At 45.5% G+C, this 25,749-nt stretch overlaps 1 protein-coding gene across 1 annotated transcript in view; it reads left to right on the top strand.

Moving 5' to 3' along the window:
• Fig4 (FIG4 phosphoinositide 5-phosphatase) overlaps nt 1-25,749 on the top strand; it is a 101,343-nt gene that overhangs the window by 68,017 nt on the left and 7,577 nt on the right. Inside the window, exons 18-22 of the mRNA XM_005073240.4 lie at nt 1,488-1,635; nt 3,866-3,949; nt 5,323-5,518; nt 6,614-6,696; nt 9,163-9,249. Coding sequence (XP_005073297.1) covers nt 1,488-1,635; nt 3,866-3,949; nt 5,323-5,518; nt 6,614-6,696; nt 9,163-9,249 — 598 coding nt within the window. The remainder of the gene's footprint in view (nt 1-1,487; nt 1,636-3,865; nt 3,950-5,322; nt 5,519-6,613; nt 6,697-9,162; nt 9,250-25,749) is intronic.

Genomic DNA, 25,749 nt, shown 5'->3' on the forward strand with positions numbered 1-25,749 from the left:
GGACTGATTATATTTCTTTTTAAAAAATAAACTAGTCTTCTACATTAAAAAAAAATGCTTATTTATTATGTATGCCTGCAGGCCAGAAGAGGGCACCAGATCCCATTATAGATAATTGTGAGCCAACATGTTGCTGGGAATTGAACTCAAAACCTCTGGAAGAGCAGTCAGTGAGGGCTCTTAACTTTTGAGCCATCTCTCCAGTCCCCTGATTTTATTTCATATTATTATTATATCCTGGAGAGATGGAGAGGAAGGAAGGAAGCCAAAATTAAACATTTTTTCCTATAGTCAAGTAGTAGAAATGGTGTATGCACATATATATATATAAATGTGTGCATATGTGTGTGTTTAAAAGTACATTATAATCACATTTAAACTAAATTTTATTAATATGTCAGAAAGGAGAAAAAATTATATAATAAAGTCATACACTAAAATGTACTATATGTTAGAGTGTTTCCAAATTTAAATATTTCCCCAACTTTAGATGTCCTATAGTCCTGACTGTATTAGTAATTCATATTACTATATTAGTAATTGATCATCTTGACCTTGGGCATCCAGTTTTCCATTTGTAGAAGTTTAGTAGGTGAGGGTTCTAATTAAGTCATGGTTGTGCACCTGAACTTTGAGTGGGGAAGTTCAGGACAGGTTACCAAGGATTTTTAGGTTGTTACTAAATTACTCATTCATTTCCCAAGTATGTGCAACTTGAAACTCTGAACAAAATCATGAGTAATATTGCTAAGGTGGGTTGGTTGTTTGAAACAAAGGAAAGCACTTCATTTGTTTAATTTTGTGTGGGAGTGTGTGTATATGGGTGCGTGTACCACGGGCATGTGTGTATATGGCTGTGCGTACCGTGGGCATGTGTGTATATGGCTGTGTGTACCATGGACATGTGTGTATATGGGTGTATGTACCATGGGCATGTGTGTGTATATGGCTGTGCGTACCATGGGCATGTGTGTATATGGATGTGTGTACCATGGGCATGTGTGTATATGGGTGTGTGTACCATGGACATGTGTGTATATGGGTGTATGTATATGAGAGCTGTGTGGAAATCATGGGATTCAGTCTTCTCCTTCCACCATATAGGTACTGGATGGAACTCCCAACTTTAGATTTGGCTACAAGTCCCATCACCTGCTGAGCCATCTCCCTGGCCTAGAAAGGACTTTAACAAGGACAAGTTAACAGGTTTAGGGGATTTAAGAGTAAAAAGGAATCTAAGGGAATGAGTAATTAAACTCCGAAGTAACTCCCTGCTCCTACCTGGAACTCTGAGGACCATCTCTAGGGCGGTTACAGATGGAGAAACCCTGTTTTGTATGTATGAGTCCCTCTCTGGAGTCTTGGTGAACCTGGTCAGTGCTATGTCCAGCACAGGATGTGGCCGCACCTTCTCTGAGTGCTGATGACATCTCTGATGTGTGCTGGAGGTCCCAAGTGTTTTGAGTAACAGGAAGTTTTCCCCTTAGTTATCTGTGCCGCTAACTTAAAGAAGTTGATCGTGAAGAAGTTCCACAGATGTGAAGAAGAGATAGACATTCACAATGAGTTCTTCCGACCGTATGAATTGAGCAGTTTTGATGATACCTTTTGCTTGGCCATGACAAGTTCAGCACGGTATGTTGTGGGCACTTCAAACCTGTAAGTGTGGAGAGCTCTCATTCTAGTTCTTGGAGGTCTGTCTGTCTTTACCAGAAGTGGGCCTTGAGTCAGAATGTTCCTGTAATGGGAGCCTCCTGCAATGGGGAGCCTGTCACTTCAGCTCCCTCTTTAGCAAACGGGGCCCTCTTCTCTCCTCTCCTCTCCTCCTCTCCTCTCCTCTCCTCCTCTCCTCTCCTCCCCTCCCTGCTCCTCCCCTTTCCTCCCCTCTCCTCCTCTCCCCTCTCCTCACCCCTGCTCTGATCTCTACTCTGCTCTGCTCTCCTTACCTCTCCTCTGCTCTCTTCTCCTCTCCACTCTACTCTGCTCTCCTCACCTCTGCTCTGCTCTATTCTGTTCTCTGCTCTGCTCTGCTCTCCTCACCTCTGCTCTGCTCTATTCTGTTCTCTGCTCTGCTCTCCTCTCCTCACCCCTGCTCTGCTCTCCTGTCCCCTCTCCTCCTAGCAGTGCACTAACAGCTAAGAGCAGTGTAACTCAGGCTTCTTATGTAGAAACACTAAATATCCATAGCCTTGTGCTCAGGGACCATTTTAAACAGCAAGATTGCCAACAGAAAAGACACACAAATGTGAGAGTAGCCCTGAAGAGATGGCTTAAAGGACACTGGTTTCAGTGGGAGAGAAAAATAAACACAGAGCCTGCCTTCTGTATCTTAGAGTGGGATGACTCACATTTTCACAGCTCCTTACAAGCACGTGCAGGAAGTGCCTGCACCAGCACCAGGAGTGTGGGTTTGTGTCTACACATACATTGTAGCTGAACAAGCAAATTCACACACATGGAATCTGCAAATGCTTTCTCCTCTTCTTCCTCTTCCTCCTCCCCTTCATCCTACTTCTTCCTTTATGTTTAAAAAGAAAGGAAAAATTAATTGCTTACCAAGATATTTTCAGACTATTAGATAGACATTTGGCCAATGTGGTAGTATAGGTATCTTATATCAGCATCCAGGAGGCTGAGGCCAGAGGATTGCTGTGAGTTCGTGGCCGCCCTGGGATATGGAGTGCACTCAAGGCCAACTTTGTCTATGCAGCAAGATCCTGCCTCAAGAAAGCAAAACAAAATAATAAGATAAAATTAAGTAGACATTTTGAGCCAGATCCAAGATTACTTTGCCCCTCCCCCCAATGTAGCATTCAGCATGGAAGCAAGACCCTCACCAGAAGCCAGGGATATTAGCAGAACTCACTGAACTGCTGCCCTGTTGGCACAGCTGTGGTGTGCCTGGCTTCTGTGGTGACAGGAAGATACTCCTTGATGCCAAGGAAGGAACCTGGGCTCATCTTAGTGTGTGGAACATTAAGTCAGTTTCCATGTGAAGCATTCTGTCTTAGTTGGGATTTCTATTTTTTGAAGAGACACCGGGGCCATGGCAACTCTTATACAGGAAAACATCTAATTGGGGCTGGCTTACAGTTCAGAGGTTTATCATGGCGGGAAGCATGGTGTCATACAGGCAGACAGTGCTGAAGAGGTCGCTGAGGGTTCTGCATCTGTATAAGGAAAGAGAGATAGATAGATAGATAGATAGATAGATAGATAGATAGATAGATACAGAGACAGAGACAGAGACAGAGAGACAGACAGACTGGGCCTGACTTGAGCTTCTGAAACCTTAAAGCATCAGTAAAGGCCACACCCCCAACAATGCAATTCCCTATGGAGACAATTTTCATTCAAACCACCCCAGATTCCAACAGTAGTGTTATGAATTAGTCCTAGCTTAATGAGGTGGGTATTGCTATTATAATTCATACAACTGTGATTTGAGCATTATGTCTATCTCCTTTAATGGTCTGACTTAAAAATATGGTCTGTAGACCTGAATGGCTTAGTGTTTGGCCACTGGCATATTTACCAGAGGACTAATTGGATATTTAACCACGTGGTATACATCCTTGCCTTGCTTGGATGTCATCACTTTCCAGAAAACACAACTTTACATTTAAACTCGTGGGCTCCTTCAGCTGTAAGAGAAGTCACTATGGTCACATGGACATTGCCCAGAGCTAATAGTTCATGGGCTTTTTGCAGCCCTGTCAGCTGAAGTGCACAAGGGTCCTTGTGTTAGTATGTATAGACCCCAGGGGCAAGGATGGTATAAACCAGTGAGTGTGAGCTGAGGTGGACACCAGCATTATCTCCATAGATGGTGGTTTATATATCTTTTCTTCATCCTTTTTTCTAGTGATTTTATGCCGAAGACTGTTGGCATTGATCCAAGTCCGTTTACTGTGCGAAAACCAGATGAAACGGGAAAATCTGTACTGGGGTAAGATTTGCATATAGAATGAAAAATTTAGAAATTCATGCAAAATAGTAGCGCTTGCAGTAGTATTTCAATGCAGAGCTAGTAATGTCAAGTCACATAGTTTAAAGTCTGTTTGCTGCATCTGGACCTGTAGCTCACGCATAGCACTGAGGTCATTAAAATGCTCACTATTGAAAAGCAGAACTTATGGTAATCTCAGCAACGTGGTATATTTTATTACTTTAAATTGGGAGCGTAACATATGGCGTAAAGATGGGGACAGATATTCTATCAACAACACAGCGTTCTTTGTTTCTCAACATAGAATACTTAATTAAAATTCATACTTATATTGATTTTCGTTGGCATCCGAATGTAAATGCAAGTGTACTCTGACAACTTGATAAGTTTCCTGTGCATGGCTAAAACATTATTTGCAGGAAGAAATTGCTATAACAACATGGCAAGAACACTCCACGTTCTCATCTTCCCACCGAGAGGCTGGAGTGAAGTGGGTAGGGTTTTGGCCAAAGACTGTCTGTCAGTCACCTCAGTTGACCTGCCCGGTTACAGCAGTAACGTTGCTCCTCGACTTGAGCCAGAAGTCACAGCAAGACTGTAGATACAGTGTCCCAGTTGTATTTAGGAGTGGCTCTGCATTTGGATTTTAGCTATGTGTAATTTACACACGGGGTCATATACAGGTATCTTCCAGATGCATCATTTCCTTGCCTTAAATTCATGACCTCTCAGGAGTTTGGCATTATGCCCTGAGCAGATGTTAAGAGAAGTTTCAAAGAAGGGGAGTGTTGAGGGGTTTTCACCCAGGTGTTCCCAGAAAAGCAGCCGGCCGCCTGGACAGGGGTGTAGCATAGAAATACTGTTAACTTTTAGTTGGAGAAGGTCAGAATGGAATTGTTTTTACACTATCTAACTCTGGTGAGACATGTTGCTTTTCTTCTCCCCTATGATGTTTCCAAGTATGACTGTGTTTTTAGCAACATATACTGAAATATTTTCACAGTAGTGGGGAGGGGGTGGGGGATGGCTCAGTCAGTAAAATGCTTTCTCTGTAAGCCGGAGGCTGTGAGGCTGATCCCATCGCCCACATAACAGCCCTGGATCTCCAGCACAGTCCCCTGCTGAAGTTCAGCTACCAGGAGAAAGTGCAGGAGCCCAGGGGTGAGAAGGCCTCAGCTTGGCTTAGTTTTTAGATCCAGCAGTTCCAGTGTGTGTTAAGCTAAGTGCTAGTCTTTCTGCTCCAGCACGACTTAGATCCAGGTGCTGGCCTCTCACATGCTCTTGGGGGACGTGGGCTGAGGGCACAACCATCCACAGTGAAGGCAAAAGGCCCAGTCCAAAGAGGCTCACACTCATATTCGTCTTTTTTAAAGAAACAAAAGCAACCGAGAGGAAGCCGTCCTGCAGCGGAAAACAGCGGCCAGTGCCCCGCCACCACCCAGTGAGGAGGCCGTGTCCAGCAGCTCTGAGGATGACTCCGGCACTGACCGGGAAGATGAAGGCTCTGTGTCTCAGCGCTCCACTCCTGTGAAGATGACCGACCCCGGGGACAGTGCCAAAGTGACTGAGGTGCGGGGTGGAAGTGTGTGTGAGTTGCCCCAGGCTCTGGAAAATGATCTTTAACATTCTGCTTTCACTTAAAAGGTCGAGAGCAGGAAAATATCACATTACCCCACTTACAGCATAGGATGGCTGCGTTCCATTTAAACTTGGAAATGCTTTGGGCTTTGCTCCTCTATGTAGTGATAAAATCCTTACCCCTTGAGAAGTTTTAAGAGCGCCTTGTTCGTCTTTGAGGGTCGCCTTTACTTGATGTCTGTTATTCCCCCACCTGGTGCCAGGGTTTGGACCTGGGTCTCCAGTCTTGGAGTGCCCCTGTGGAAATGAGTGCTGTGAAACCCGGTTCACTAACGTAGTCAGGAAAACAAGTGGACAGAACAGCATGCCACCCAATGATCTGGCTTTGAGGAACACAGCTGAAATAGCTGAAAGTCACGGTGTAGTGAGAACTCACCCTACTAGTTGAGTAGTTAATGAATGGCCATTGGCCAAATCCAGCCTGCTGCCTGCTTGTGAGAACAAAGTTATACTGGAAACCCCCGTGCCTACTGTCTTCCATTGCAAATGATGGCTCACACCATACGCTAAAGTTGAGGAATAGCAACAGAGCCCATATATCCTTATGAGCCTAGACTTTTTACTGTCTGTCCTTTGACAGAAAAATAAAAAAGAAATTGCCAACTCCTGTATCTGATACAGGTCATGTTTATTTAACACATTTTTTAAACCTTAGGCTAAGCCATATTAGTAAGAAACAGAAATCGCAGTTTTCTTGTATTTGTGTGTTTGGGTTTTTGTTGTTTTGTTTTGAGGTAGGGTCTCACTCCATACCATGCTGTACTAGAACCATGTGTAACTCAGATTAGCCTCACATTCACTGCAGTCCTCCCGCCTCAGCCTCTCAAGTGGTGGGATTACAGGTGTGAGCCACTGCTCCCAACAAACAGATTTTTGAAATATACTAACTGAAGTTTAATGGGAAATATTTATAAAAATGTATTATTGCTTTTGTAGAAAAAAAATCTTAGATTCGTTTCCTTCATTCTGGGAGTGTTAACATGGAGAATATCTGATTCTAACCGACTCCTGTTCTTAAAACTCTAGAATGTGGTCCAGCCCATGAAAGAAGTGTATGGAATCAACCTCTCTGATACCCTGTCTGAGGAAGACTTCTCCATTTATGCCAGGTGAGAGACTTTCACACAGAAAGGGAAGACAATGAGGTGTGTGATTATTATGACATACTGTAACTTTTCTGCTGCTGTGGTAAATACTGAGGAAAACAAACTTGAGGAGTAGAGGGTGTATTTGGCTTGCAGGTCATAGTCCATCCTTGAGGGAAGTCAGGGCAGGAGCTCCAGCAGGAACTGAGGCAGAAACCATGGAGGAGCACTTTTTAGTGGCTTGCTTGGCTGCCTTATTACACAACCCAGGTTCACCTGCTCAGAAACGGCAGCATTTGCAGAAGTCTGGGCCTTTCTACTTCCATCAGCAACCAAGAAAATGCCCCACGGTCTGCCCCACAGACCAGTCCAAGGGGGCAGTTCCTCAGCCGAAGTTCCCTCTCCCCAGATGACTCTGGTGTGTGTCAGGTTGAGGTAGGGAGCCAACACAGAAGCGGGAACAGTGTACAGGGCAGAGAGTCTGCTTGGAATGCAGACCTGAAACACTGGTGCTCAAGATGCTGCCCCACCACAGGTTATGGGACATTTACTTGCCAGTGCTGCTTGTGTCTATCTGAAGCCAGATATGAATACACAGCTAAACTCCCCCAGATCTCAAGATCAAGTACCTCTCAGAAGCTGAATCAGGGGTGACCAGGATGTGTCCAGAGACTGCATAGCCACACTCTTGTCCTACCTGGCATTAAAGCTATCTTGGTGCCTCTTGGGATCCAGAGAGCTGGGAATGAGCCCATGAGTCCTACACTGTCAGGTAGCCTTCCCACCCCCCAGGTCTGCATCTATATACTGGTGCCCACTGGAGTTTGTGCGCACAGTGATGGCTTACAAGTCAGCTGGCTCAGGGCCACAGAGCACTGGGGGGGGGAGAGCGGGGGGGGGGGGGGGCACAGCTGACTCAGGTCACAGAGCACTGGGGGGGGCACAGCTGGCTCAGGCCACAGGGCACTGGGGGTCACAGCTGTCTCAGGGTCACAGGGCACTGGGGGTCACAGCTGACTCAGGGTCACAGGGCACTGGAGGTCACAGCTGGCTCAGGGTCACAGGGCACTGGAGGTCACAGCTGGCTCAGGGCCACAGAGGACTAGGAAGGGATTGGGGTGGGCAGCTGACTCAGGGTCACAGAGCACTGGGGGTCACAGCTGTCTCAGGGTCACAGGGCACTGGGGGTCACAGCTGGCTCAGGGTCACAGAGCACTGGAAGAGGGCACAGCTAGTCTTACATTGGGCTGCACTGTCACAATTACTCAGTGTGTGGTTTTGTTCTCACCACTGAGCCCTGCTCTCTCTTTTCTCTCCCTGCCCTTCCAGTGGCTTTGGTTTGCTCTCTTGACAGACCAGGAAGTTTTCTACTCCATACGTGGGCCTGTGTGTGTGTGTGTGTGTGTGTGAGAGAGAGAGAGAGAGAGAGAGAGAGAGAGAGAGAGAGAGAGAGAGAGAGAGAGAGAGAGAGAGAGACTCTCCACATGCTTGCCTCGTGTCCAAGGAGGTCAGAGAAGGGCATTGGATCCTCTAGAACTGAAGTTATAAGCAGTTGTGAGTTGCCATGTGGGGTTCTGGGACTTGAACCCAGGTCGTCTGGAAAAGCAGCCAGTGCTCTTACTCACTGAGACTTCTCTCCAGCACCATGACGTTTTATTTTTTATTGTGATAGTGGCTGTATACTTTAGCTGAGAAATTTTACATGTGTGTATCTAATATTGCATAATATTCTCTCTCCTTCCCAATACTGGACACGATTCATCACCTGCCATAAGATGAAAGTGAACTCTAGGGCATTTGTCAACAGCTCTGTAAGAATCTCACAATCGTTGTTCCTGTAGCACTTGACCTTCAAAAAAGCTGATGAAAAATAAATGATGAGATTATCCATAGTCATCAGAGAGAAATATTTCAGGTGGTAGAAAAACAGAAAGGAAATAAGCTCCTTGACCCTGCCTTGTCGCCTCCCATGGGAACAGGAGAACAGACCACCCCAAATCTCTGAGGGAGATGGGCGTGTGTGGAATGGGCCATCCTGCAGTCAAGAGCCTGAGTTAGCGCTTGCATGAATGCACTCAGCCTTCCTGGGGAGGGTGATGTGGCGGCCCATCTGGCTTCCTCTATTTGATTGACAGGGTTTTTCTTAGGAGTAGCTGGAGTATGCTTGGCAGTGAGGCTGGGGAGTGAGAGGAGGGAGAGAACTGTCAGGTTCTGAGGAAACTGAGCCACTATTCCGGCCTCTTCGCAGCTTCCCTGCCTCAGGTGGGTCTCTAGCCTAGCCCCTCTCTGAATGAAATTCTTTCATTGCAAGCATCCGACCCCATGCTCCTGCACCCCTACTTGTATAATTTCACACTTTGGTAATGGGAAAGCACAGGTGACCTCAGTCATGTCACTACGGTTTGAAAGTACACTCTGACTGGGGCGAGCGCCTGGACTCATTGCAGGGGCTTCCTTCTTTAGCTTACTTTCATCCATTGTAATTTGTAGGTTTGTTCAGCTGGGGCAGAGTCAACACAAACAGGACAGGAGCAGCCAGCAGCCGTGTTCCCGGTGCTCTGATGGAGTTATAAAACTGTGAGTACTAGATACAACTTGGAAAACTTTTAAATTCCATCTGTTTGTTTTGCCGGGGTGGGGGATGTTTGTGCACACGCACATGTGGAGGTCAGAGGACAACTTGAAGGAGTCAGCTCTGTCCTTCTGCCATATGGGTTCCAGAGATTGAACTCGGGTCGTGAGGCTTGGTGGTGAACACCTTTATTCACTGAGCCTTCCCACTGACCTTACACTAAATCTCTAGAAAACCTCTGTATCCATGCCAGTCATGGAGCATGTTTGATGACTTGTTAGGGAAAATATCCAGTCTTGTCACTGGCTTAGTATAATTTGACACAATTATAATTCTTCTGGCTACTTTCTTTACTGAAAGCTATGTCTTGGGAACAGTGGTATGGGTGGCAGAGAGGAAGTGGCAGCCTTAAACTGCACCCCTTGGCGTCCCTCCATGAATTCTCCCTGACCTGGGAGACTTCAGGTCTACCACAAGACCCTCCAGAGCAGTGGTTCTCAACCTTCCCAACACTGTGACCCTTTCATACAGTTCCTCATGTTGGGGTGACCCCCACCATAATTGCTATTTCATTGCTACTTCATAACTTTAATTCTGCTGTTGTTGTGAATTGTAATGTAAATAACTGATATGCAGGATATCTGATATGCGGCCTCTGAAGGGGTCTGGATCCACAGGTTGAGAACCCACAGCTCTAGGGCATGGGCAGGTTAGGCTCTTCTTGCTATATGACTGTATCATTGCTAATAACTTGGTGGATATTAAAGGGGAGTTTAGTAATTCCTAACTAAACAGAGCAAGTTCACACCACTTGCTAGGTTACCTTAAACATACATCTAAACCACCACATGACTCAGGTACGTCAGCTGCAAAGGCATAGATACCAGCTACTGCTGAGGAGGGTGGCAAGAAGGAAGCCAGCATGCCTCACATAGTGTCGGGAACAAGTAGCTGCCATCATGTCCATCCTCTATGTCATCACCTCTGCTTACCAGGACAAAGCATAGGGTCATGACCAGGAGAGGTTCCCAGACAAGACACACGCTCTTGAGTTTCTTCTATAAGATGGGTCATTGCGAGGCTTCAGATTGGGTTTTGTGGGAGTGTCTAGGCCAGTGTCTGGCACTGTTGACACTTAGGAGATGTTCATTTTCCTGTCTTAAATCAACCTAATCAGTCCCATCAGTGCGATGCTGATTGGTAGGTACTGAATGCTTGGTTTCCGTACAGGGATGGGCAGTTGATGAGAGTGGATGGGCATGTGATGGTGGTGTCACACCCCCTGGAGGTGCTGGTTCTCTCTTCTTCTTCCCATCAGTACCTTTTCTTATTCTTTATTTTGGAGGCAAGGGAAGCATATAAGCTCATTTAGAAACCATTTTTCCTCACTATAGCATATGTGGAAGTCTGAGTTGAAATCAACGAGACAAAGAACAAAAGTATGTTAGGATCTTAATGAAACAAGAAGCTTGGATAGCTGAATTGTGTGATTCAAATGGACCATTCCATTAAAATAGTAAGGTGCAGCTTGTTATGGGATGATGACAATGAAGAGAAAAGAATTTGCTTTCCAGTCTTAGACATGATTTTTGTCTTACTTACAGCCTACTTAGTTATTACTTATTTATATACCAGTGTTTGCTGGTCCAGGAACAGGTGAAACCCGTGTGGATCTAGAAATGTATCTTAACCTTTCCCACTTCATTAGTCAAGAGTCTACCATGAACGTGTTTTGTACCGCATCTTCAGCAGAATAACAAAGGCTTGATAGGTGCTGCATATGCTGTCATGGCAACTGTCATGCATGTTTTCGGAGAGGGTTGTGTGTGTGCCCTTTACACTGGAACTCTATAACCAGTTTCTTAAAATGTCACCAATTCATTTTTAGCTCTCTAGAGCTATGCTAACCCAGCAGAGACGAGGCTTGTGTGAGGCCCTTGAAGCCTCCTCTTCTTCAGCTCAGTGATTTAAAGTGATTACAAGCTTGTTTTAAGTTCACGTGTCTGCTCAGGTAAATGCTGAGGCTTATCAGCTTTCATTTTCTAAACTGGAGAGAAGTTAAAATAGCAACGTTAAATGTATTTTCACTAATACAAACTGGCAGGAAGCCCATGGCATAGACGGTTCCTAAACTGTAGATGCAGAGACCCAGATGGGGAAGCAAGACACTTCCACCCAAGACCTTGAAGGCCATGTCCTAGAAGCCCATGCTCAACCCACATTGGTCAGTGTTTGTGTTGCCAGCACAAACACCCGACTGTGTTGTGTGACAACTTTCTGATTCACGGTACCCCCTGAGGATATGGCTGGTGGCCAGGAAGAATGACATCACCTGCCATTTACTATGCACTCAGTGTGAGAAGGCCTCTGTCCTATGTTCTTGCACCTGTATTAACTCAATTCTCATAGAACCTGAAAGAAGTATTTTATTATGCCCACTGCACAGAGGTGGGAAACTGAAGTGCAGATGATGTAAGTCGCCCAAGCAACCAGCAAGTGAAGGAATGAAGATTCAATCCAGGACTACTTGCCTGCCACTGAGCTTAGGCCTGGCAGCTGCCTTTCTAAACACTGGAGTCAAAAAGGAGGTTTATTGACATTAACAGTCCATTTTTTGGTCTTATAGTGTAACCAGGGTCTATAGACACCTTTCTATGTCTTCACTACGTTTCTCTTGTTAATGTTTAAAGAATGTATACCTTTGTTTTTTCCTTGTGAGACACATAAACACACACACACACACACACACACACACACACACCCTCCCTCCCTCCTTTGCACACTCCCTTGAGACTTCCGGAGTAATTATCTGGGTTGATGTAGACCTGTTAGGTTACTCAGAGGTTAACCTGTCTCTGTGTCCTCCTCTACCTTCATGACAGACCTTAGAAAACACTTGTTGAACTATACTGAACCCCAGTCCACAGCTTACTACTGCTCCCAGAACTGTATGAAGTCCCCTGCATCCCACTGGTTTCATTATCTCCTTGACCTCCCCTTGTCAGACACTTGTCAGGTGGACCCCTCTTCTGTCTCCCTTGCTCCTTTGTTCCCTGCTGACTTGTGAAAGAAGCAGGTGAGCATCATCAGGCTTCAGCATTGTCCCTTTCTCCTTTGCTACTGCACCTGTGACACGTGCCGAGTAAAAAGGACCCAGATGGGACTTGCTATGCCTGGCAATTAGGATGCTGTAAGGGTAGGTGGTGTCTCTCTCTCTGTGCAAGACCAGAATGCTGTCATTTTTACACCCCTACAAGTGCTTTGGGAGTTGTTATGCTGCACGTGCCAATCAGTAGGTTAAAAAGACATGAGCGTGTGTATTCTAAGCGCCTGCTGCTCTGCAGCTTGCCTATTCCAGGAGGATGTGTCACTCATTTAAAAAGCGCTGCTGAGAAATGGGTCCAAATCCAAGGCATAGACTCTGTGTGGACACTGTCTGACTGCTGGTGCGGGGAGGGGAAGTGGAAGACAAGTTAAGGAAGTGAGTTTCATGCCGATGAGATTGATGGACCCGCAAGGATAACTCACGGCACTGGCATCTGCTGCCATGCAAGGGGAGTGCACTCTTGCCAGTGGTCAGGAGTAACTCAACTGCGGCTCTTGTCATGATCTCACTCTCAGTAGCTCCCCGTGGTCTCTCCTTGGGCCACCACCCTCCCTCTAAGTTGTAACTAGTTTTCTGTGGATCATTTTCTATCTCTGTTTGTAGGCAACAGAAGTGTTGTATTATTTTCTTTGACAGTTTCATGCTCATATATGATGAGTTTTAGTTCCTTTTCCCTCACCCCCAGGACCATGTCCCATCTCCCTTCCTCCCTCTGAAGCCCTCTTCTTCCTAGAAAGCATTGTATCCTTCAAGTCTAGTCTTCAAAGGCTGGAGGGTAAAGCAGCTGAGAGACTAATTCCTGCTGCAGGTGGGAGAGATCATAGGTAATAATGGCCCAGCCAAGGAACTCGGATGCCCTGCCTCTTCCTCTGCCCCGTGTCTCTGCCTTGCTTCCTTTGGCACACTCTGATTTTTCTGTGTAGCTTATTAGGGTGCATTTGGGCTCTAAAACATTGTTCGTTTTTACCTGTGCACTGGGGGCCACATAAAGGATATTACTGTGGGGTGTTTAGCTTTGCATATAAGAACCACATCTGAGATGGCTTAGCTTTGTGTTCTGTTGTTAGGTGGATACACAGCTATCGTTTTGTATGTGGTGAGTGTGTGTAACGATTTGGGGCAGATGGGTGATTGTGGGCTTAGTGCTGTGTCATTGTGCCTTCCTGCACCCATTCCCTTTGTTCAGATGGACAAGTGTCCCGGTAAGACGTGCTTGTTCCTTCCAGCTCCAAGGGAAAATCTTTCCAGTTAAGAGAAATTGTGGCTGAAGACATTAACATGCATTCATTTTACTTGTACACATGGCTGTAGTCTGAAGCATGACACAGCATTCCTGGGAGCTTTTATGCATGACTTTTTAAAAACACAAACCCCATTAAGTCCTAATTATATTTAAAATTCACCAGCAAGTCTTTTCTTATTATGTAATTTCCCATGTTTAATATTTGAATGTTATTACTCCTTTTCCATGGGCTCTCATAGGGAAGCTTGTGGAGTAACACCAGAAACCAGTTAAGTTTTCATGGTGAAAGCCATAGACAGGGCCGCCTGCAGCGGGGATTCAGGAGCTCTGTGTGACCCTGGGGGTGCTGTCACAGCCCCCTGCAGGCTCAGGGAAGCAAGTTCTTCTTTCTCTTGCTCAGAAACAAGGAGTCCCAGATTCTGCACAGTGCACTTCCTCTCTTTGTATTCCAATGGACAGGACTGGGCCACAGGCCAACCCTGTCAATGCATGATTTACTGTGATTGACTGAAAGTTGTCTCTTGGAGTGCCTGGATATGCTAAGGCCACAGAGTGAGTTAGACACACTCACACACACTCACACACACACACACACACACACACACACACACACACACACACCCCATTTATGCTTGGCATTTCATTTGCCTAAGTTTCCACTGAGAAAAGGAGCGTGATTCTGGGATCTTGCCCCATAACCGCTGTTGCTGAATCGTGCCTCTGCCTGTCTGAGCATGGCTCCCTGTGTGAAGAGCACTGGCTCTGTGATCCTTGGCTCCTTGGTCCATTATTTATTCACCCACCCCTTCATTCAACGATGCTCACTGATGGCTTACTCTCATGCAAGACCCAGTGGAGGAACAGATCTTCGATAAAGTGCTGTTTAACTACAGAAGCTGTCCACCCTCTTGCACCACGAACACAGTGAAAGCCTTAAGGAACGGACAATCAAAAATGGCTGTCCACTAGCAGGATATTCATGAAATAAATTGTTTAATGCCCTCAGCAAAGAGCCCCTGCCACAAAGCTTATTAGTGAACCATTACATCATGTGAGTCTTCCCTCAGCTTATTAAAATGTAAAATGTATTCAGCAGTGAAAATATGGAGCTGCAAATGTGTTTGGAAAATGATAAGGCTCCAGGAGGATACTTGTGAGCCTGGTTGGCTGTGAGTGTTCCAGTTCACTCTGTATCAGAGAGTGAGGCAGAGGCTGTTCCATGGAGAGAAAACAGCCCTGAGAAATGAGACTGTGTTCTCTGAAAGCCCAAGGACACACAAACTGCATCACTCAGATAAGAAGCACAGGTTTATATTTTCAAACCAGGCTACTAGGATTTTACAGCCCTTTCTTATGCCCAGTGCTGTTTAATTTTTCATATTAAGATAGCCCAGAGCGCTTATCTCAGAGGAGAGGATTAGAAGTCATGTGATCATCTCCTTAAGTAATACTTGAATCATGGTGAGGTAAAGCAGGGTTTTTAAGTTGACTTAGGAACCAGTAAGTGGAACATATCAGGATGAAGATTTAAGATTCCTGCAGAGAAAGTCTTCACAATAGTTAGCCCTATCCATAGCCTTGAGTGTCCTTCATTGAGAGCCGTGTTGTTGAATATGCAGAGTGCTCAAATGGAGGCCACATTGTAGTGGCAATGTTTTGGCATCTTTTCATTTGTTCTGAGGTCAAGAAAAGTGATCTGAAATAAGAATAATTTCTAAAACTGTATAATTATCATGATCACAGCCACAAGGCTAAGAGCTGTGATTTTTAACAGCTTGAAGCAGAACATGGGTGATTCATTTATTCGCTAGATATGTATTAAGTACTTACAGTGTGTCAGGTGCTGCTCTGTCACTGGGCAGACAATAAAGATCAAGACTATCTGAGTCCTTCAGGGTCCTTCTGACTCATGGTATGTAGGATCAATCAGCAGCCTCATACATAAGACAATTCGTTGTTGGAGGGAGCTAGAGGATGGCTCAGTGGTCAAGAGCACTGACTGCTCTTTCAGAGGACCTGGGTTCAATTCCCAGCACCCATATGGCAGCTCACAACTGTCTGTAATTCCAGTTCCAGAAGCGCTGACACCCATGACAAAGCACCAGTGCATATAAAATAAAAATTAATAAATTAAAAAATAGATGCCTTGAAGAACACAAACCAAGGAAATGGGAGAGAGTAGTTGGGGCAAATGAGAGTCTGACACTATTTTAGATTAGGTTTTTTTGTTTATTTGGTTTGTTTAGGGGTTTTGTATTTTTGTTTGTTTGAAACAGGATCTTGCTACGTAGCCTTGCTTGGCCTGTAACTCGCAGAGCCTGGCCTGCCTCTCAAGTGCTGTGTGCACAAAGCAGATTATCTTGGAAGAGCTAACCTGAGATCGAGTTAAAAAGAGTCTTCTATGAGATGACTGGGAACATGTGCAGTGCAGAGAGAACATGCATTAAGGACTTGGCACATCTGAGAAGCAAAAGATGGCAAGAGCCACAGCCAATGCACCCTGGGGTAGGGGAAGGTTGGGTGGGGCAGATCTCAAGGGATCGCTCGAAGGAGCTTAGGTGTGAGCCCATTCTGCAGGAAGCTGCTGGAGAACAGTGAGTGAGAGTGGTGTGCCCTCCCTTCCGTCACTGCAAACTGACCACAGGTGCTTGGAGGAGGATGGGTTGTAGGGGCCGTAGTGAAAACAGAGAGGAACCAGAAGCCAGGGGAAGAGAAAGAAGAGGTGGCCAGTGCCGAGTACAGAAAGCTTGGTTACTGGCTTAGGCAACAGAAGGGAGCTCAGTGATCCGCCCTGCAAGCTTTTAGGGGCCCTTGCTGTACAAGGCCACCCTAGGTGAATTTAGGGAAAGTGAAAATTAAAAGGAAAATATGGGAGTGGAAGCCATTCTTTCAGAAACTGCTGCTATAAACAGCAAAGAGGTGGGACTTAGTCTAAAGAGAAATCTGAACTCAGATAGACCTCACGACAGCAGATCTGTCTTGATGGAGCCTTAAGAGTGGCCTTGCCATGGATGCTGGGCTGGGTGCGTAATTACAGGAGAGAGAACTGAGAAGGACTCTTTTACACTTCTTATTGAAAGTCACAATTTCATTATCTTTGATATTATTAGTTTGTTTGAACTTTCTTGCATATGAAATTACCAAAGTTCACATATTTCTGACCTATAAAAAGTATCAGTTTCTTAGAATTCCATGTAATAGTTTACCTTAGATAACTTTAAATGCCTCTTGTGTTTAGAATGATATACTCTTTTAATTGGAAAATAACCTCAGGTCTTCCTCAAAGTTGCAGTTATAAAGCAATCATTTGCAGACCTGATATACTTCTCTCTGTTCCCCAGCAGCCATAACCTGCTTATTCCATAGTGGGCATTTCCTACAAGTGAGAGAATCTCCAAGATCACAGCAATTCAGGAAACTGGCATCAATGTATTTCTATTGTCTCCGCCTCAGAAGCCCATTCAGGTCTCATCAGTTGACCCAGTAGTATCCATGACTAGGAGAGGATCCAGTCTAGAACCTCACACTGCATTTTTAAAGTTTCCTTTATTCTGGAACACACCACCACTCTCCCTTGCTTTTCATGACTCTGACACTTTGAAGAATACAGGTCAGTTGTTTTGTAGACGGGCCGGGCATTGGTGGCGCACGCCTTTAATCCCAGCACTCAGGAGGCAGAGGCAGGTGGATCTCTGAGTTCGAGACCAGCCTGGTCTACGAGAGCTAGTTCCAGGACAGGCTCCAAAGCCACAGAGAGATTCAGTGTGTTCTGGCTGTATCCAAGTACAGTAGCTAGTTCTCACACTGATCCTACTTTTATTACTATATCCAAGTACGGTAGCTAGTTCTCACTCTGATCCTACTTCTGTTACTCACACCCCAGTATCATCCCCTCCCACTTTGTACCAGGATTGTTTCTTTGGCCAGTAGTGTTTTAGACAGCTTTCTATCACTATAGCAAAATACCTGAGACACTTAACTTGTAAAGAGAAAAGTTCATTTTGACTCACAGTCTGAGAGGTCCCAAGTTCATGCTCCATTGCCCTTCAGCGAAGCAGGGCTTAGCAACAGGGTATAACAGCGATCTTCTGCAAGAGAGGGCTTGGGCCTCATAATCCCTGCCACGCGTCCAGTTTACCCAAGACCCTTCTACTAGATCCCACCTCTCTCCGTGGTTCTGCTGCTTCCTGTCAGGGCCCCAAGCTGGCAACCTAAGCCTGTAACACATAGACCTTTGAGAGGGGCTTTAAAATCCAAACTATTAGCCAAGTGTGTACAGCAGAAGCAACTAGGTTTTGGAGTGATCTGTTGGGCGACTTGTTTGGGGAAAGCAAGCTTTCATGTTGGGAGCAGCCCTGTGCACAGTCACAAGAGAAATTAAAGTATCTAGCCAACTGAGAGGAACTCACCCTGCCAACCGAGTGACTGATCTTGGAGTACTGGATTCCCAACCACAGGTAATTCTTGAATTGACAGCAGTGATAGCCAGCGGGTTGGCAGCAGCCCTGTGAGGGTCTTTGAGCCAGAACCAATAGGCCCTTCCTAAGTTCCTGGCTAGTTCTGAACTAATAGCCATTCTAAAGCAGGGTAAATGTCTGTTGGCTTAAGACACATCATGAACAAAGTGGTGTGATGTTTTTTGCATCCCATCAGGTGACAGACTTTTTTTACTTTATAGAAAATTACATATCTGTCCCCCCATTCCCTTACCCTCTCATCCTCCCATGCTTTCTACCGACCCCCCAACCTATCTACCACCCACTCCCCAGGGATAGTGAGACTGTCCACAGGGGATCATCAAAGCCCATCACATCATTTGGAGGAGGGCCCAGGCCCTCCTTTCTGTATCTGGGCTGCAATAGTATCCCTCTATAGAGAATGGGCTCCCAAAGTCCATTTGTGACCTAGGAATAAACCCTGGCTCCACTGTTAGAGGTCCTATATACTACCTTGGCCTCCTAACTGTACCCACATCAGAGGGCTTGGTCTGGTCCAGTGCTGGTTCCCCTGCTTTACAACTAGGGTCTGCATGCTCTCCTTAGGTCAAGTCAACTATCTGAGTATCTCCAATTCTGTCTTGGTTCATTTGGTCATCTCTCTTCCCCTTCTGCAACTGGATTCTGGGAGTATTGCTCAGTGCTTAGCTGTGGGTGCCTGTTTCTGCTTCAATCAGCTACTGGGTCAAGGCTCTAGAAATGGTAACCGAGGTAGTCATCAATCTTACTATAAGGGAAGGGAATCAAAGGCAGCCTCTCCACCACTGCCTAGATTCTTAGTTGGGGTCATCCCTGTGGATCCCCTATCACTTCCTCTGTGCCCGACCTCTCTCCAAACCTATAGTGGCGCCCTCTATCAAGGCATCTCCTTTCTTGCCCTCTTCTATTCCTCCCCTGTCTCAGTTTGACAGACAACTTTTACTCATAATGATTATTTCAATTCCTTGGTTAAAGTAGTATGCTCTGAGCTGTTCTACTGGGAAATTACTCTTAATTCGTGAATATTTTAGGTAGGCACCTGGAAAGTGTAGGAATAATCTTTGTTTATCAACCCTTGCATTTTTCATCTTTATTTTTCTCACTATGAGATCTTGAATTGTTATATTCAATGGGACATAATCCATCATTGTCATTATTAATTCTGATACTCAGATTGTCCCCAATTTCACCAGATTTGCTTCAGCCTGCCCCTATGTCCTTTGGACATGTTCTCATCTTTCTTAGAGCGCTTCCCGATTTCTCGGACAAGATGCTTTGGGCTCATCGTGTTCTTTGCCTGTCCTATCCCTGAAATCAGTCACTTCTCTGAGGGTCCCTGATTCTTTTTAGTGGAAAATTCTATTAAAGCTGAGATCTGGGCACTAGGTGTACCTGCTGCTGCTGCTGGGTCACTGCTTGTAGGCCCATTCAAGCAGCACATGCCACACTGACATGCACAAATATGTACAACTGTAAACAGAGCTACATATGTATCTATTACATGTCTATTTTCACTGCATATATAAATATCCAACATATTTCTAAATATAGATAAAATTTATATCTGTAGGTGTGTAATGATGTTTCTAAGTACAAAGTGTCCTGAGTTTATTCCAGACTTGTCGCTTTCCATACAAGTAGTCACCTTCCCTAACAGTGAGAAATTTGACTCCTGTTACCCTTACTATGTTTATTTGATTAGTCCTCATATGTAATTAATCTCCCATCACCCCTCATCTAGGCTTGTCCCCAGTACACGTACCCTCCATTCAGGCAGTGATTTCCTTTATGGAGACACCAGCCTTAATAATGTCCTTCTCCTCTTAGCTGGGCCCAGTATCCTCTCCAGCTGCCCCAGTGCAGTGTGTGCCTTCATGCTTCCTGGATCCTGGAACCCCAGGCTGTCAAAGGCTGCCTCCCTGTGCAGATGTCTGTCCGTGGGATGGCTTTAGAACTGGTTTGTATAGGAGGGAAGAGCAGGAGCATGGTTTATAATTCTGTAGTGATCTTCAGTACTGAATGGGCATCCTCTTTAGCACAATTAAATCATTCCCAGAGTCCTGGGTTCCAGAGATCTAGTGATACTGAAGTAGCATGGTATCTTACTGTCTTGTTGCTGTCAAGAGACACCATGACCAAGGCAACTCTCATAAAGAAAAGCATTCAATTGGGGGCTTGTATATAGTTTCAGAGGCTTGGGGAGCATGGTGATATGCAGGTAGACATGGTGCTGGAGAGGTAGCTGACAGCTTTATATCCTGATCCACAGGTAGAGACATAGACCGACAGACAGACAGACAGACACTAAGCTTGATGTGGCCTTTTTGAAACCTGAAAGCCCATGTCCAGCACACAGTTTCTACAATAAGGCCACACCTACTCCAACAAGGCCACATCTCCTAATCCTTCTAATCCTTTCAAACAGTTCCACTCTCTGGTAACTAAACATTCAAATCTATGAGCCATTCTCTTTCAAACTACCATGTAAGCTTATTGAAGTTAAGTTCCAAAAACCAGGAGTGCTTCAAGTGCCCTAGAAAATGGTTTACCTATGAGATTGCAGAGAAGGGACTCAGTTTCCATTTGGGACTGTGGGCTACTCTCTGAATATCTCCATTTGTGTTTTTATTCATGTTGATGATACCATGTGTGCACCATGTTTTCTTTATAATTTGTTAAATTTAAAAAGAATTGGCTTTTTTAAAAAAACAAAAGAATACAAATACAGATGTCGAGGCTGTCTTGCTAGAGACACTGAACCAGTGCACCTGGGGTGAGTCCTGAAGGTCTATGCATTGTACAATTGTGCATTTGCGTCTCCCAGTCAGCAGGGTGGGAACTGGGGCCCCATGGGAGCTTCCAGACTTGTCTCCTCAGTTGTCTCAGTGTACAGTATGCAGAGCACCCAGACCACCACCCTAGCTGGCCACTCACTGGAGGGGGCCGCAGGTGTGGCAGTTTCAGCTGCTGGGTTCTGTCTTGAAAGCTCATGGCTCTACAGCTACCATTCTTCAGTCACTTGTGGACCACTTTAAGTGAACTGGAGGAGACCTTTAAAGGGATGCAGGTGAAGTGTGCTCCAGGGCTGCCAAGGCCAATCACTGCCAGGAGAAGCCTTAGGAGTCTTGATGGTCAACTGCCATATCTCCTGGACATTGTTCTGGACAAGGAGGACATTAGGTGAGACTGAAGTATGAAATCTCACTGATAATAACTTACTGGTGTCAGCCCATTGATAGCAAAAAAAAAAATTTGGCTATTGGAAGATGTTAATGCTGCAGGAAATTTCATGGGTGTGTGGAAACTCCATGAACTGTACAATGACTCTTTAACCTAAGATGGCCTTAAATAATAAGGCGTTTATTGGAATTGGTATCACAAAAACAAGCAGGGCAAGGTTCTATCACCTGTAAGTGAGAGGCAAGACGCATGGCTGTTTCTGCATCTCACTGGTTCGTATTTCTAGGAATGACAGGCCACACCTGCTGCTGTTCCAGGAAAGCAAGGGCGAAAGGGACAAAACTCCTAAAGATCTGAGCCTAGAAGGTGGCCCATTGCCCTGAGGGAGAACAAGACCCCACATAGGAGCAGTCACATACTTTACCCTTTGGAAACATCATATGCGTGATGCCACCTGTCCTTTGTGTCAGAAGTGCCCCCTCTGAAGAGACCATCACTGTGTAATATAACCAATCCCAGTTGCCTGCAGGGATCGAAGCGAAGCCCTTTCTCATTAAATAACTGTTCAATACTCTAATTAGAACCCACAAAACAACACAGCCAAATATTGCTGCCCGCTTTCCCAGTGTTCACAATAAGCTTGTCTGGAGCAGAGAAGCCACATGTGTGTTTATACACGTCCAGCTAATGGGAGGGAAGCCATACTCTTCACAAATTGCATCCTAAATTGGAAGCATTTTACCTGATTGAGGTCAGAAAAAATCATCATGTCTCATTTCTCTAACACCAGAAGTTCTGTAAAAGAATACAAATGACAGTTTTATTTTAGTGTTCTCCAGGAGAATATAAAAAGAGTATCAAAAATACCAGTGGCAGTGTCTTGTATATAATAAGTACTGTAACTGCCATCTGTTTGTGTGTGCCTGTCTAATGCTGGGAGTTGCCCACAAACTGGTACCTGCTTCAGCTAAGAGGCCTGGGGCCCAGGTAAGATTTGCCCTCCTGTTCACTCTGATAGGCAGTACAAAAAGTGTGATTCACTCTAGTGAAGTGAACAGAGTGACTTGGTCTGGGGTTTCTGGTAGTTTTAGGGGTCACTAGACTGCAGAGTAGGCTTCCAGAAATCATTCCCTGAACCGTGCGGCATGCTGTCAGAGGGGCTGCTTCATCTGCCTTGGTCAGGAAGCTGTCACAGCAGCTGCTGACTCCAAAATAACCTTCTCTGCCATATTCAGAATGTCACTGATACACTGGCCACATCAAGAAGGCAGTCAACTTTGCCTGTCTACAAAATAGACACTTCTGTCCGTGTGACCCAGCTGCAAATCCAAGTATCGTGTGCATGCCACAGTTGTGGTGGCTTGAAAGAAAATAGCTCCCCAAAGGAGTAGCACTAGTATGAGGTGTGACTTTGTTGGAGGAAGTGTGTCACTGTGGGACAGGCTTTTAGGTCTCTTTTGCTCAAGCTTCCCTCAGTGTGACAATCAGTCAACATCCTGTTGCCCGCAAGATATATCACTACATCTGCCTGTACACCGTCATGCTCCCCATCATGATGATGATATACTGAATCTCTAAAACTGTAAGCAAGCCATCCCAATTAAATGTTTTCTTTATAAGAGTTGCCATGGTCATGGTGTCTCTTCACAGCAATAGAAACCCTAATGAAGACAATAGTTAAAAACAAAAACAAAACCCATGGTCGCATTTTGAAGCCAGGTGCCAACGGACTCTGAGATGGTTGGTTTTTGTTTTGGGTTTTTGTTTGTTTGTTTGTTTTTGTTTTTCCTTTTTCTTTTCAGTGAAGTCAGTATACTGGAAAGAGAACTCTGTTAATACTGAAGAATCTAATCTGCTGTCTGTCACAGTTTTTGTTATAGTAGTACAAGGTCTCTGAGTATGCACAGATGTCTTCATCAGGACCACAGGAGACTTCATGTGACCTAGTAACCTATTAACAAAGATTGTCTATCTGTTCCCAGATGCTATGGTAGCAAAGGAAAATAACACTATCAGAAAGGAAGATAAGAGCTTCCCCATCTGCACTCCCGTGGTAGGCTCACCATCTCCAAGGAGAGCAAGGCCTGCCAGAGGAGACAGTGGGAGTAGATGGATGATCTGAGAGAGCAGCCTCTCATGGCTATGTCGCAGGTCTTTCCATTTGGGAGATGCGTGAAAAACATACTTTAAAGAAAAATATGTCTGTTGGGTTCTGGGGAGAATACAAGAGGTTTTTGTTTATTTGAGGAGTTTGTGCATGCGTGCATGCGTGTGTGCATACCACTATTGCATATGTGACGGACAGAGGACAACTTGCAGGAGTCTGCCTTCTTCCACTGTGTGGATTCCAGGGGTCAAACTCAGATAGGTCATCAGGCTTGGCAGCCCATACCTTTACCCACTGAGCCATCTTGCCAGCCCAAATATAATCATTTTAAAACTCTCTGTCCCTGAATCTTCGCACAAAATCAAAAACAGTTGGGTAGTAAAACTGAATGGCCATGATGTTGTCACTTTTTCACTGTAACAGATATCTGATGGAAACAATTCAAAAGAGGGCAGATTTGTTTGGGGTCATGATTTCAGAGTTATTAGTCCATGCATGGCTGGTTCGATTATTTCTGGGTTGTGGCAAAGCAGAACTTTGTGGAGCAAGATTACTTCTGTCACACCAGGCAGGAAGCAGAGGTGGCAGGGGAAGAGCCCAGGAAAAGATCTGCCACTCAGATGCTTCCTCCAATCAGGCTTTACCTCCTAAATTCCACTTCTTTCCAATAACACCACCAAATTATGATGAGTCCACCATTATGACAAGCCATGGTTATGTCAGAGCCTCCATGATCCAGTCACCTCCCCAACCCCATCAGTAGGCAGCTAAGCGATGAACACGTGACAGTACAGATTCAAATGGTATCACCCACAGACTGCGCTTACCTTGGACTACATGGCAGGGTATTGGACAAATGCCAGAACAGAGGTGGATAGTGGGGATAATGCGGGGGTCTGTGCATGGGGGAGATATGAGGAAGGAGCAGCGGGGCATCTGACCGTCTCAGAGCACAGGACCCAAGAGCAGCTGACAGGTCCCCACTAGAAGTCATGCAGGTAATGTTAGTGTGGCTGCTAATACTGGGGGGGGGGGCTTGTACCAGATGTGTCCAGCTGTCCTTGGTGAGTTCTGAAAGGGGTGACGCTGATGAGATCACTTAAACTCTTGAAACCAAATAACCAAAGCCCCCTTCCTGGATAGCAAGCAAATCTGAGAAGAAATTGCTGATGTGTCAAAATTGAGCAAGACATTGACTGTAAAGATGAGGGAGCCAGGTGGACACACGCCTTTCATCCCAGCACTCGGGACAACGGCAGAAGGATCAAACAGTCAAGGCTGCATAACAAGTTCAAGGATAGTCTGGGCTACATGAGGCCCTTCCTCAAAAGCCCAAAAGAAAAAAGATGTAAGAATCTGAACACAAAGGAAACCTCAGAGGGCAAGCTGGCATGCTTTTGTACAGTGATACCACAACAAAAGGGGAGCGCTGTGAACTTAGGGGTCTCCTGGGCCCCACTGCCTTTCCTAGGCTCAAGGAAGCTCATGGAGTGTGCAGTAGGAGAGTGCCAGAGGCCAGCCTCACACACAATTATGAGAACAACACAACACGGAGCCTACAAGCACCCTACAGACAGCAAGCACAGGCCAGTGAGAGGAGTCCATAAAAGGCTGGAAGTGTGGTGTGCCAGTTCACAGGGAGCTAAAGCACAAACCCTTTAAATTCAGAACAAAAGAAGGCATTAAGATGCCTTCAAGTGTCAAGTGCTAACAAGAAGCGAAGTTTTCACGTGGATAGTCACCTTAACAAGGAAAAATAACTAAAACAGTGATGCGAAGAGAAAAGCCAGTCTGACACGTGAGACTCCTGAAGAGCACACTACCTGAGAGTGTTGGTCTGTGTTGACTAACACCAGAGTGTGGGTGAGCAAACCTTGAGGGAAACCGTCTGTTAGGCTTCCATGAAGACTTCTTGTGGAAAGAATATTGTTGTAAGGTGTAGTACCTCAGACCAGAAAAGACGCGAGTAGTATGTTTCAAACTACCAAGGAACAAGCGTGTGAGCCAAGGATATTATCTTCAAAGCTTTCAAGTATAAAAATGAGAACCCGGAAAGTATTGTTTCCATGGACAGGGCAGAAATGAGTGTTGGACAGCAGGACTGCAGATGTTTCTATGGCTTAGATAAGTGACCCCAAAGCCCATGAATTAAGATCCACAGCTGGTGACAGTATTGAGAGGCTGCAGTGCCTATAAAAGAAGGACCTAGTCAAGGAAATTAGCTCATCCAGGATGTTCCCTTAAAGGGGTGTTGGGACTCTGGCCTCTCCTCTTCCTGTGTCGTAACAGCTCCTGTCACACACTCCTACCGGGACACACACCCAAAAGCAATGGCCCAACAGACCATAGATTAAAACCCTCAAATTTGTGAACCTTTCCCCTCATTATAAGATG

The sequence above is a fragment of the Mesocricetus auratus genome, unplaced genomic scaffold (assembly GCF_017639785.1).
Source record: "Mesocricetus auratus isolate SY011 unplaced genomic scaffold, BCM_Maur_2.0 Super-Scaffold_100018, whole genome shotgun sequence".
NCBI lineage: Eukaryota > Metazoa > Chordata > Mammalia > Rodentia > Cricetidae > Mesocricetus > Mesocricetus auratus.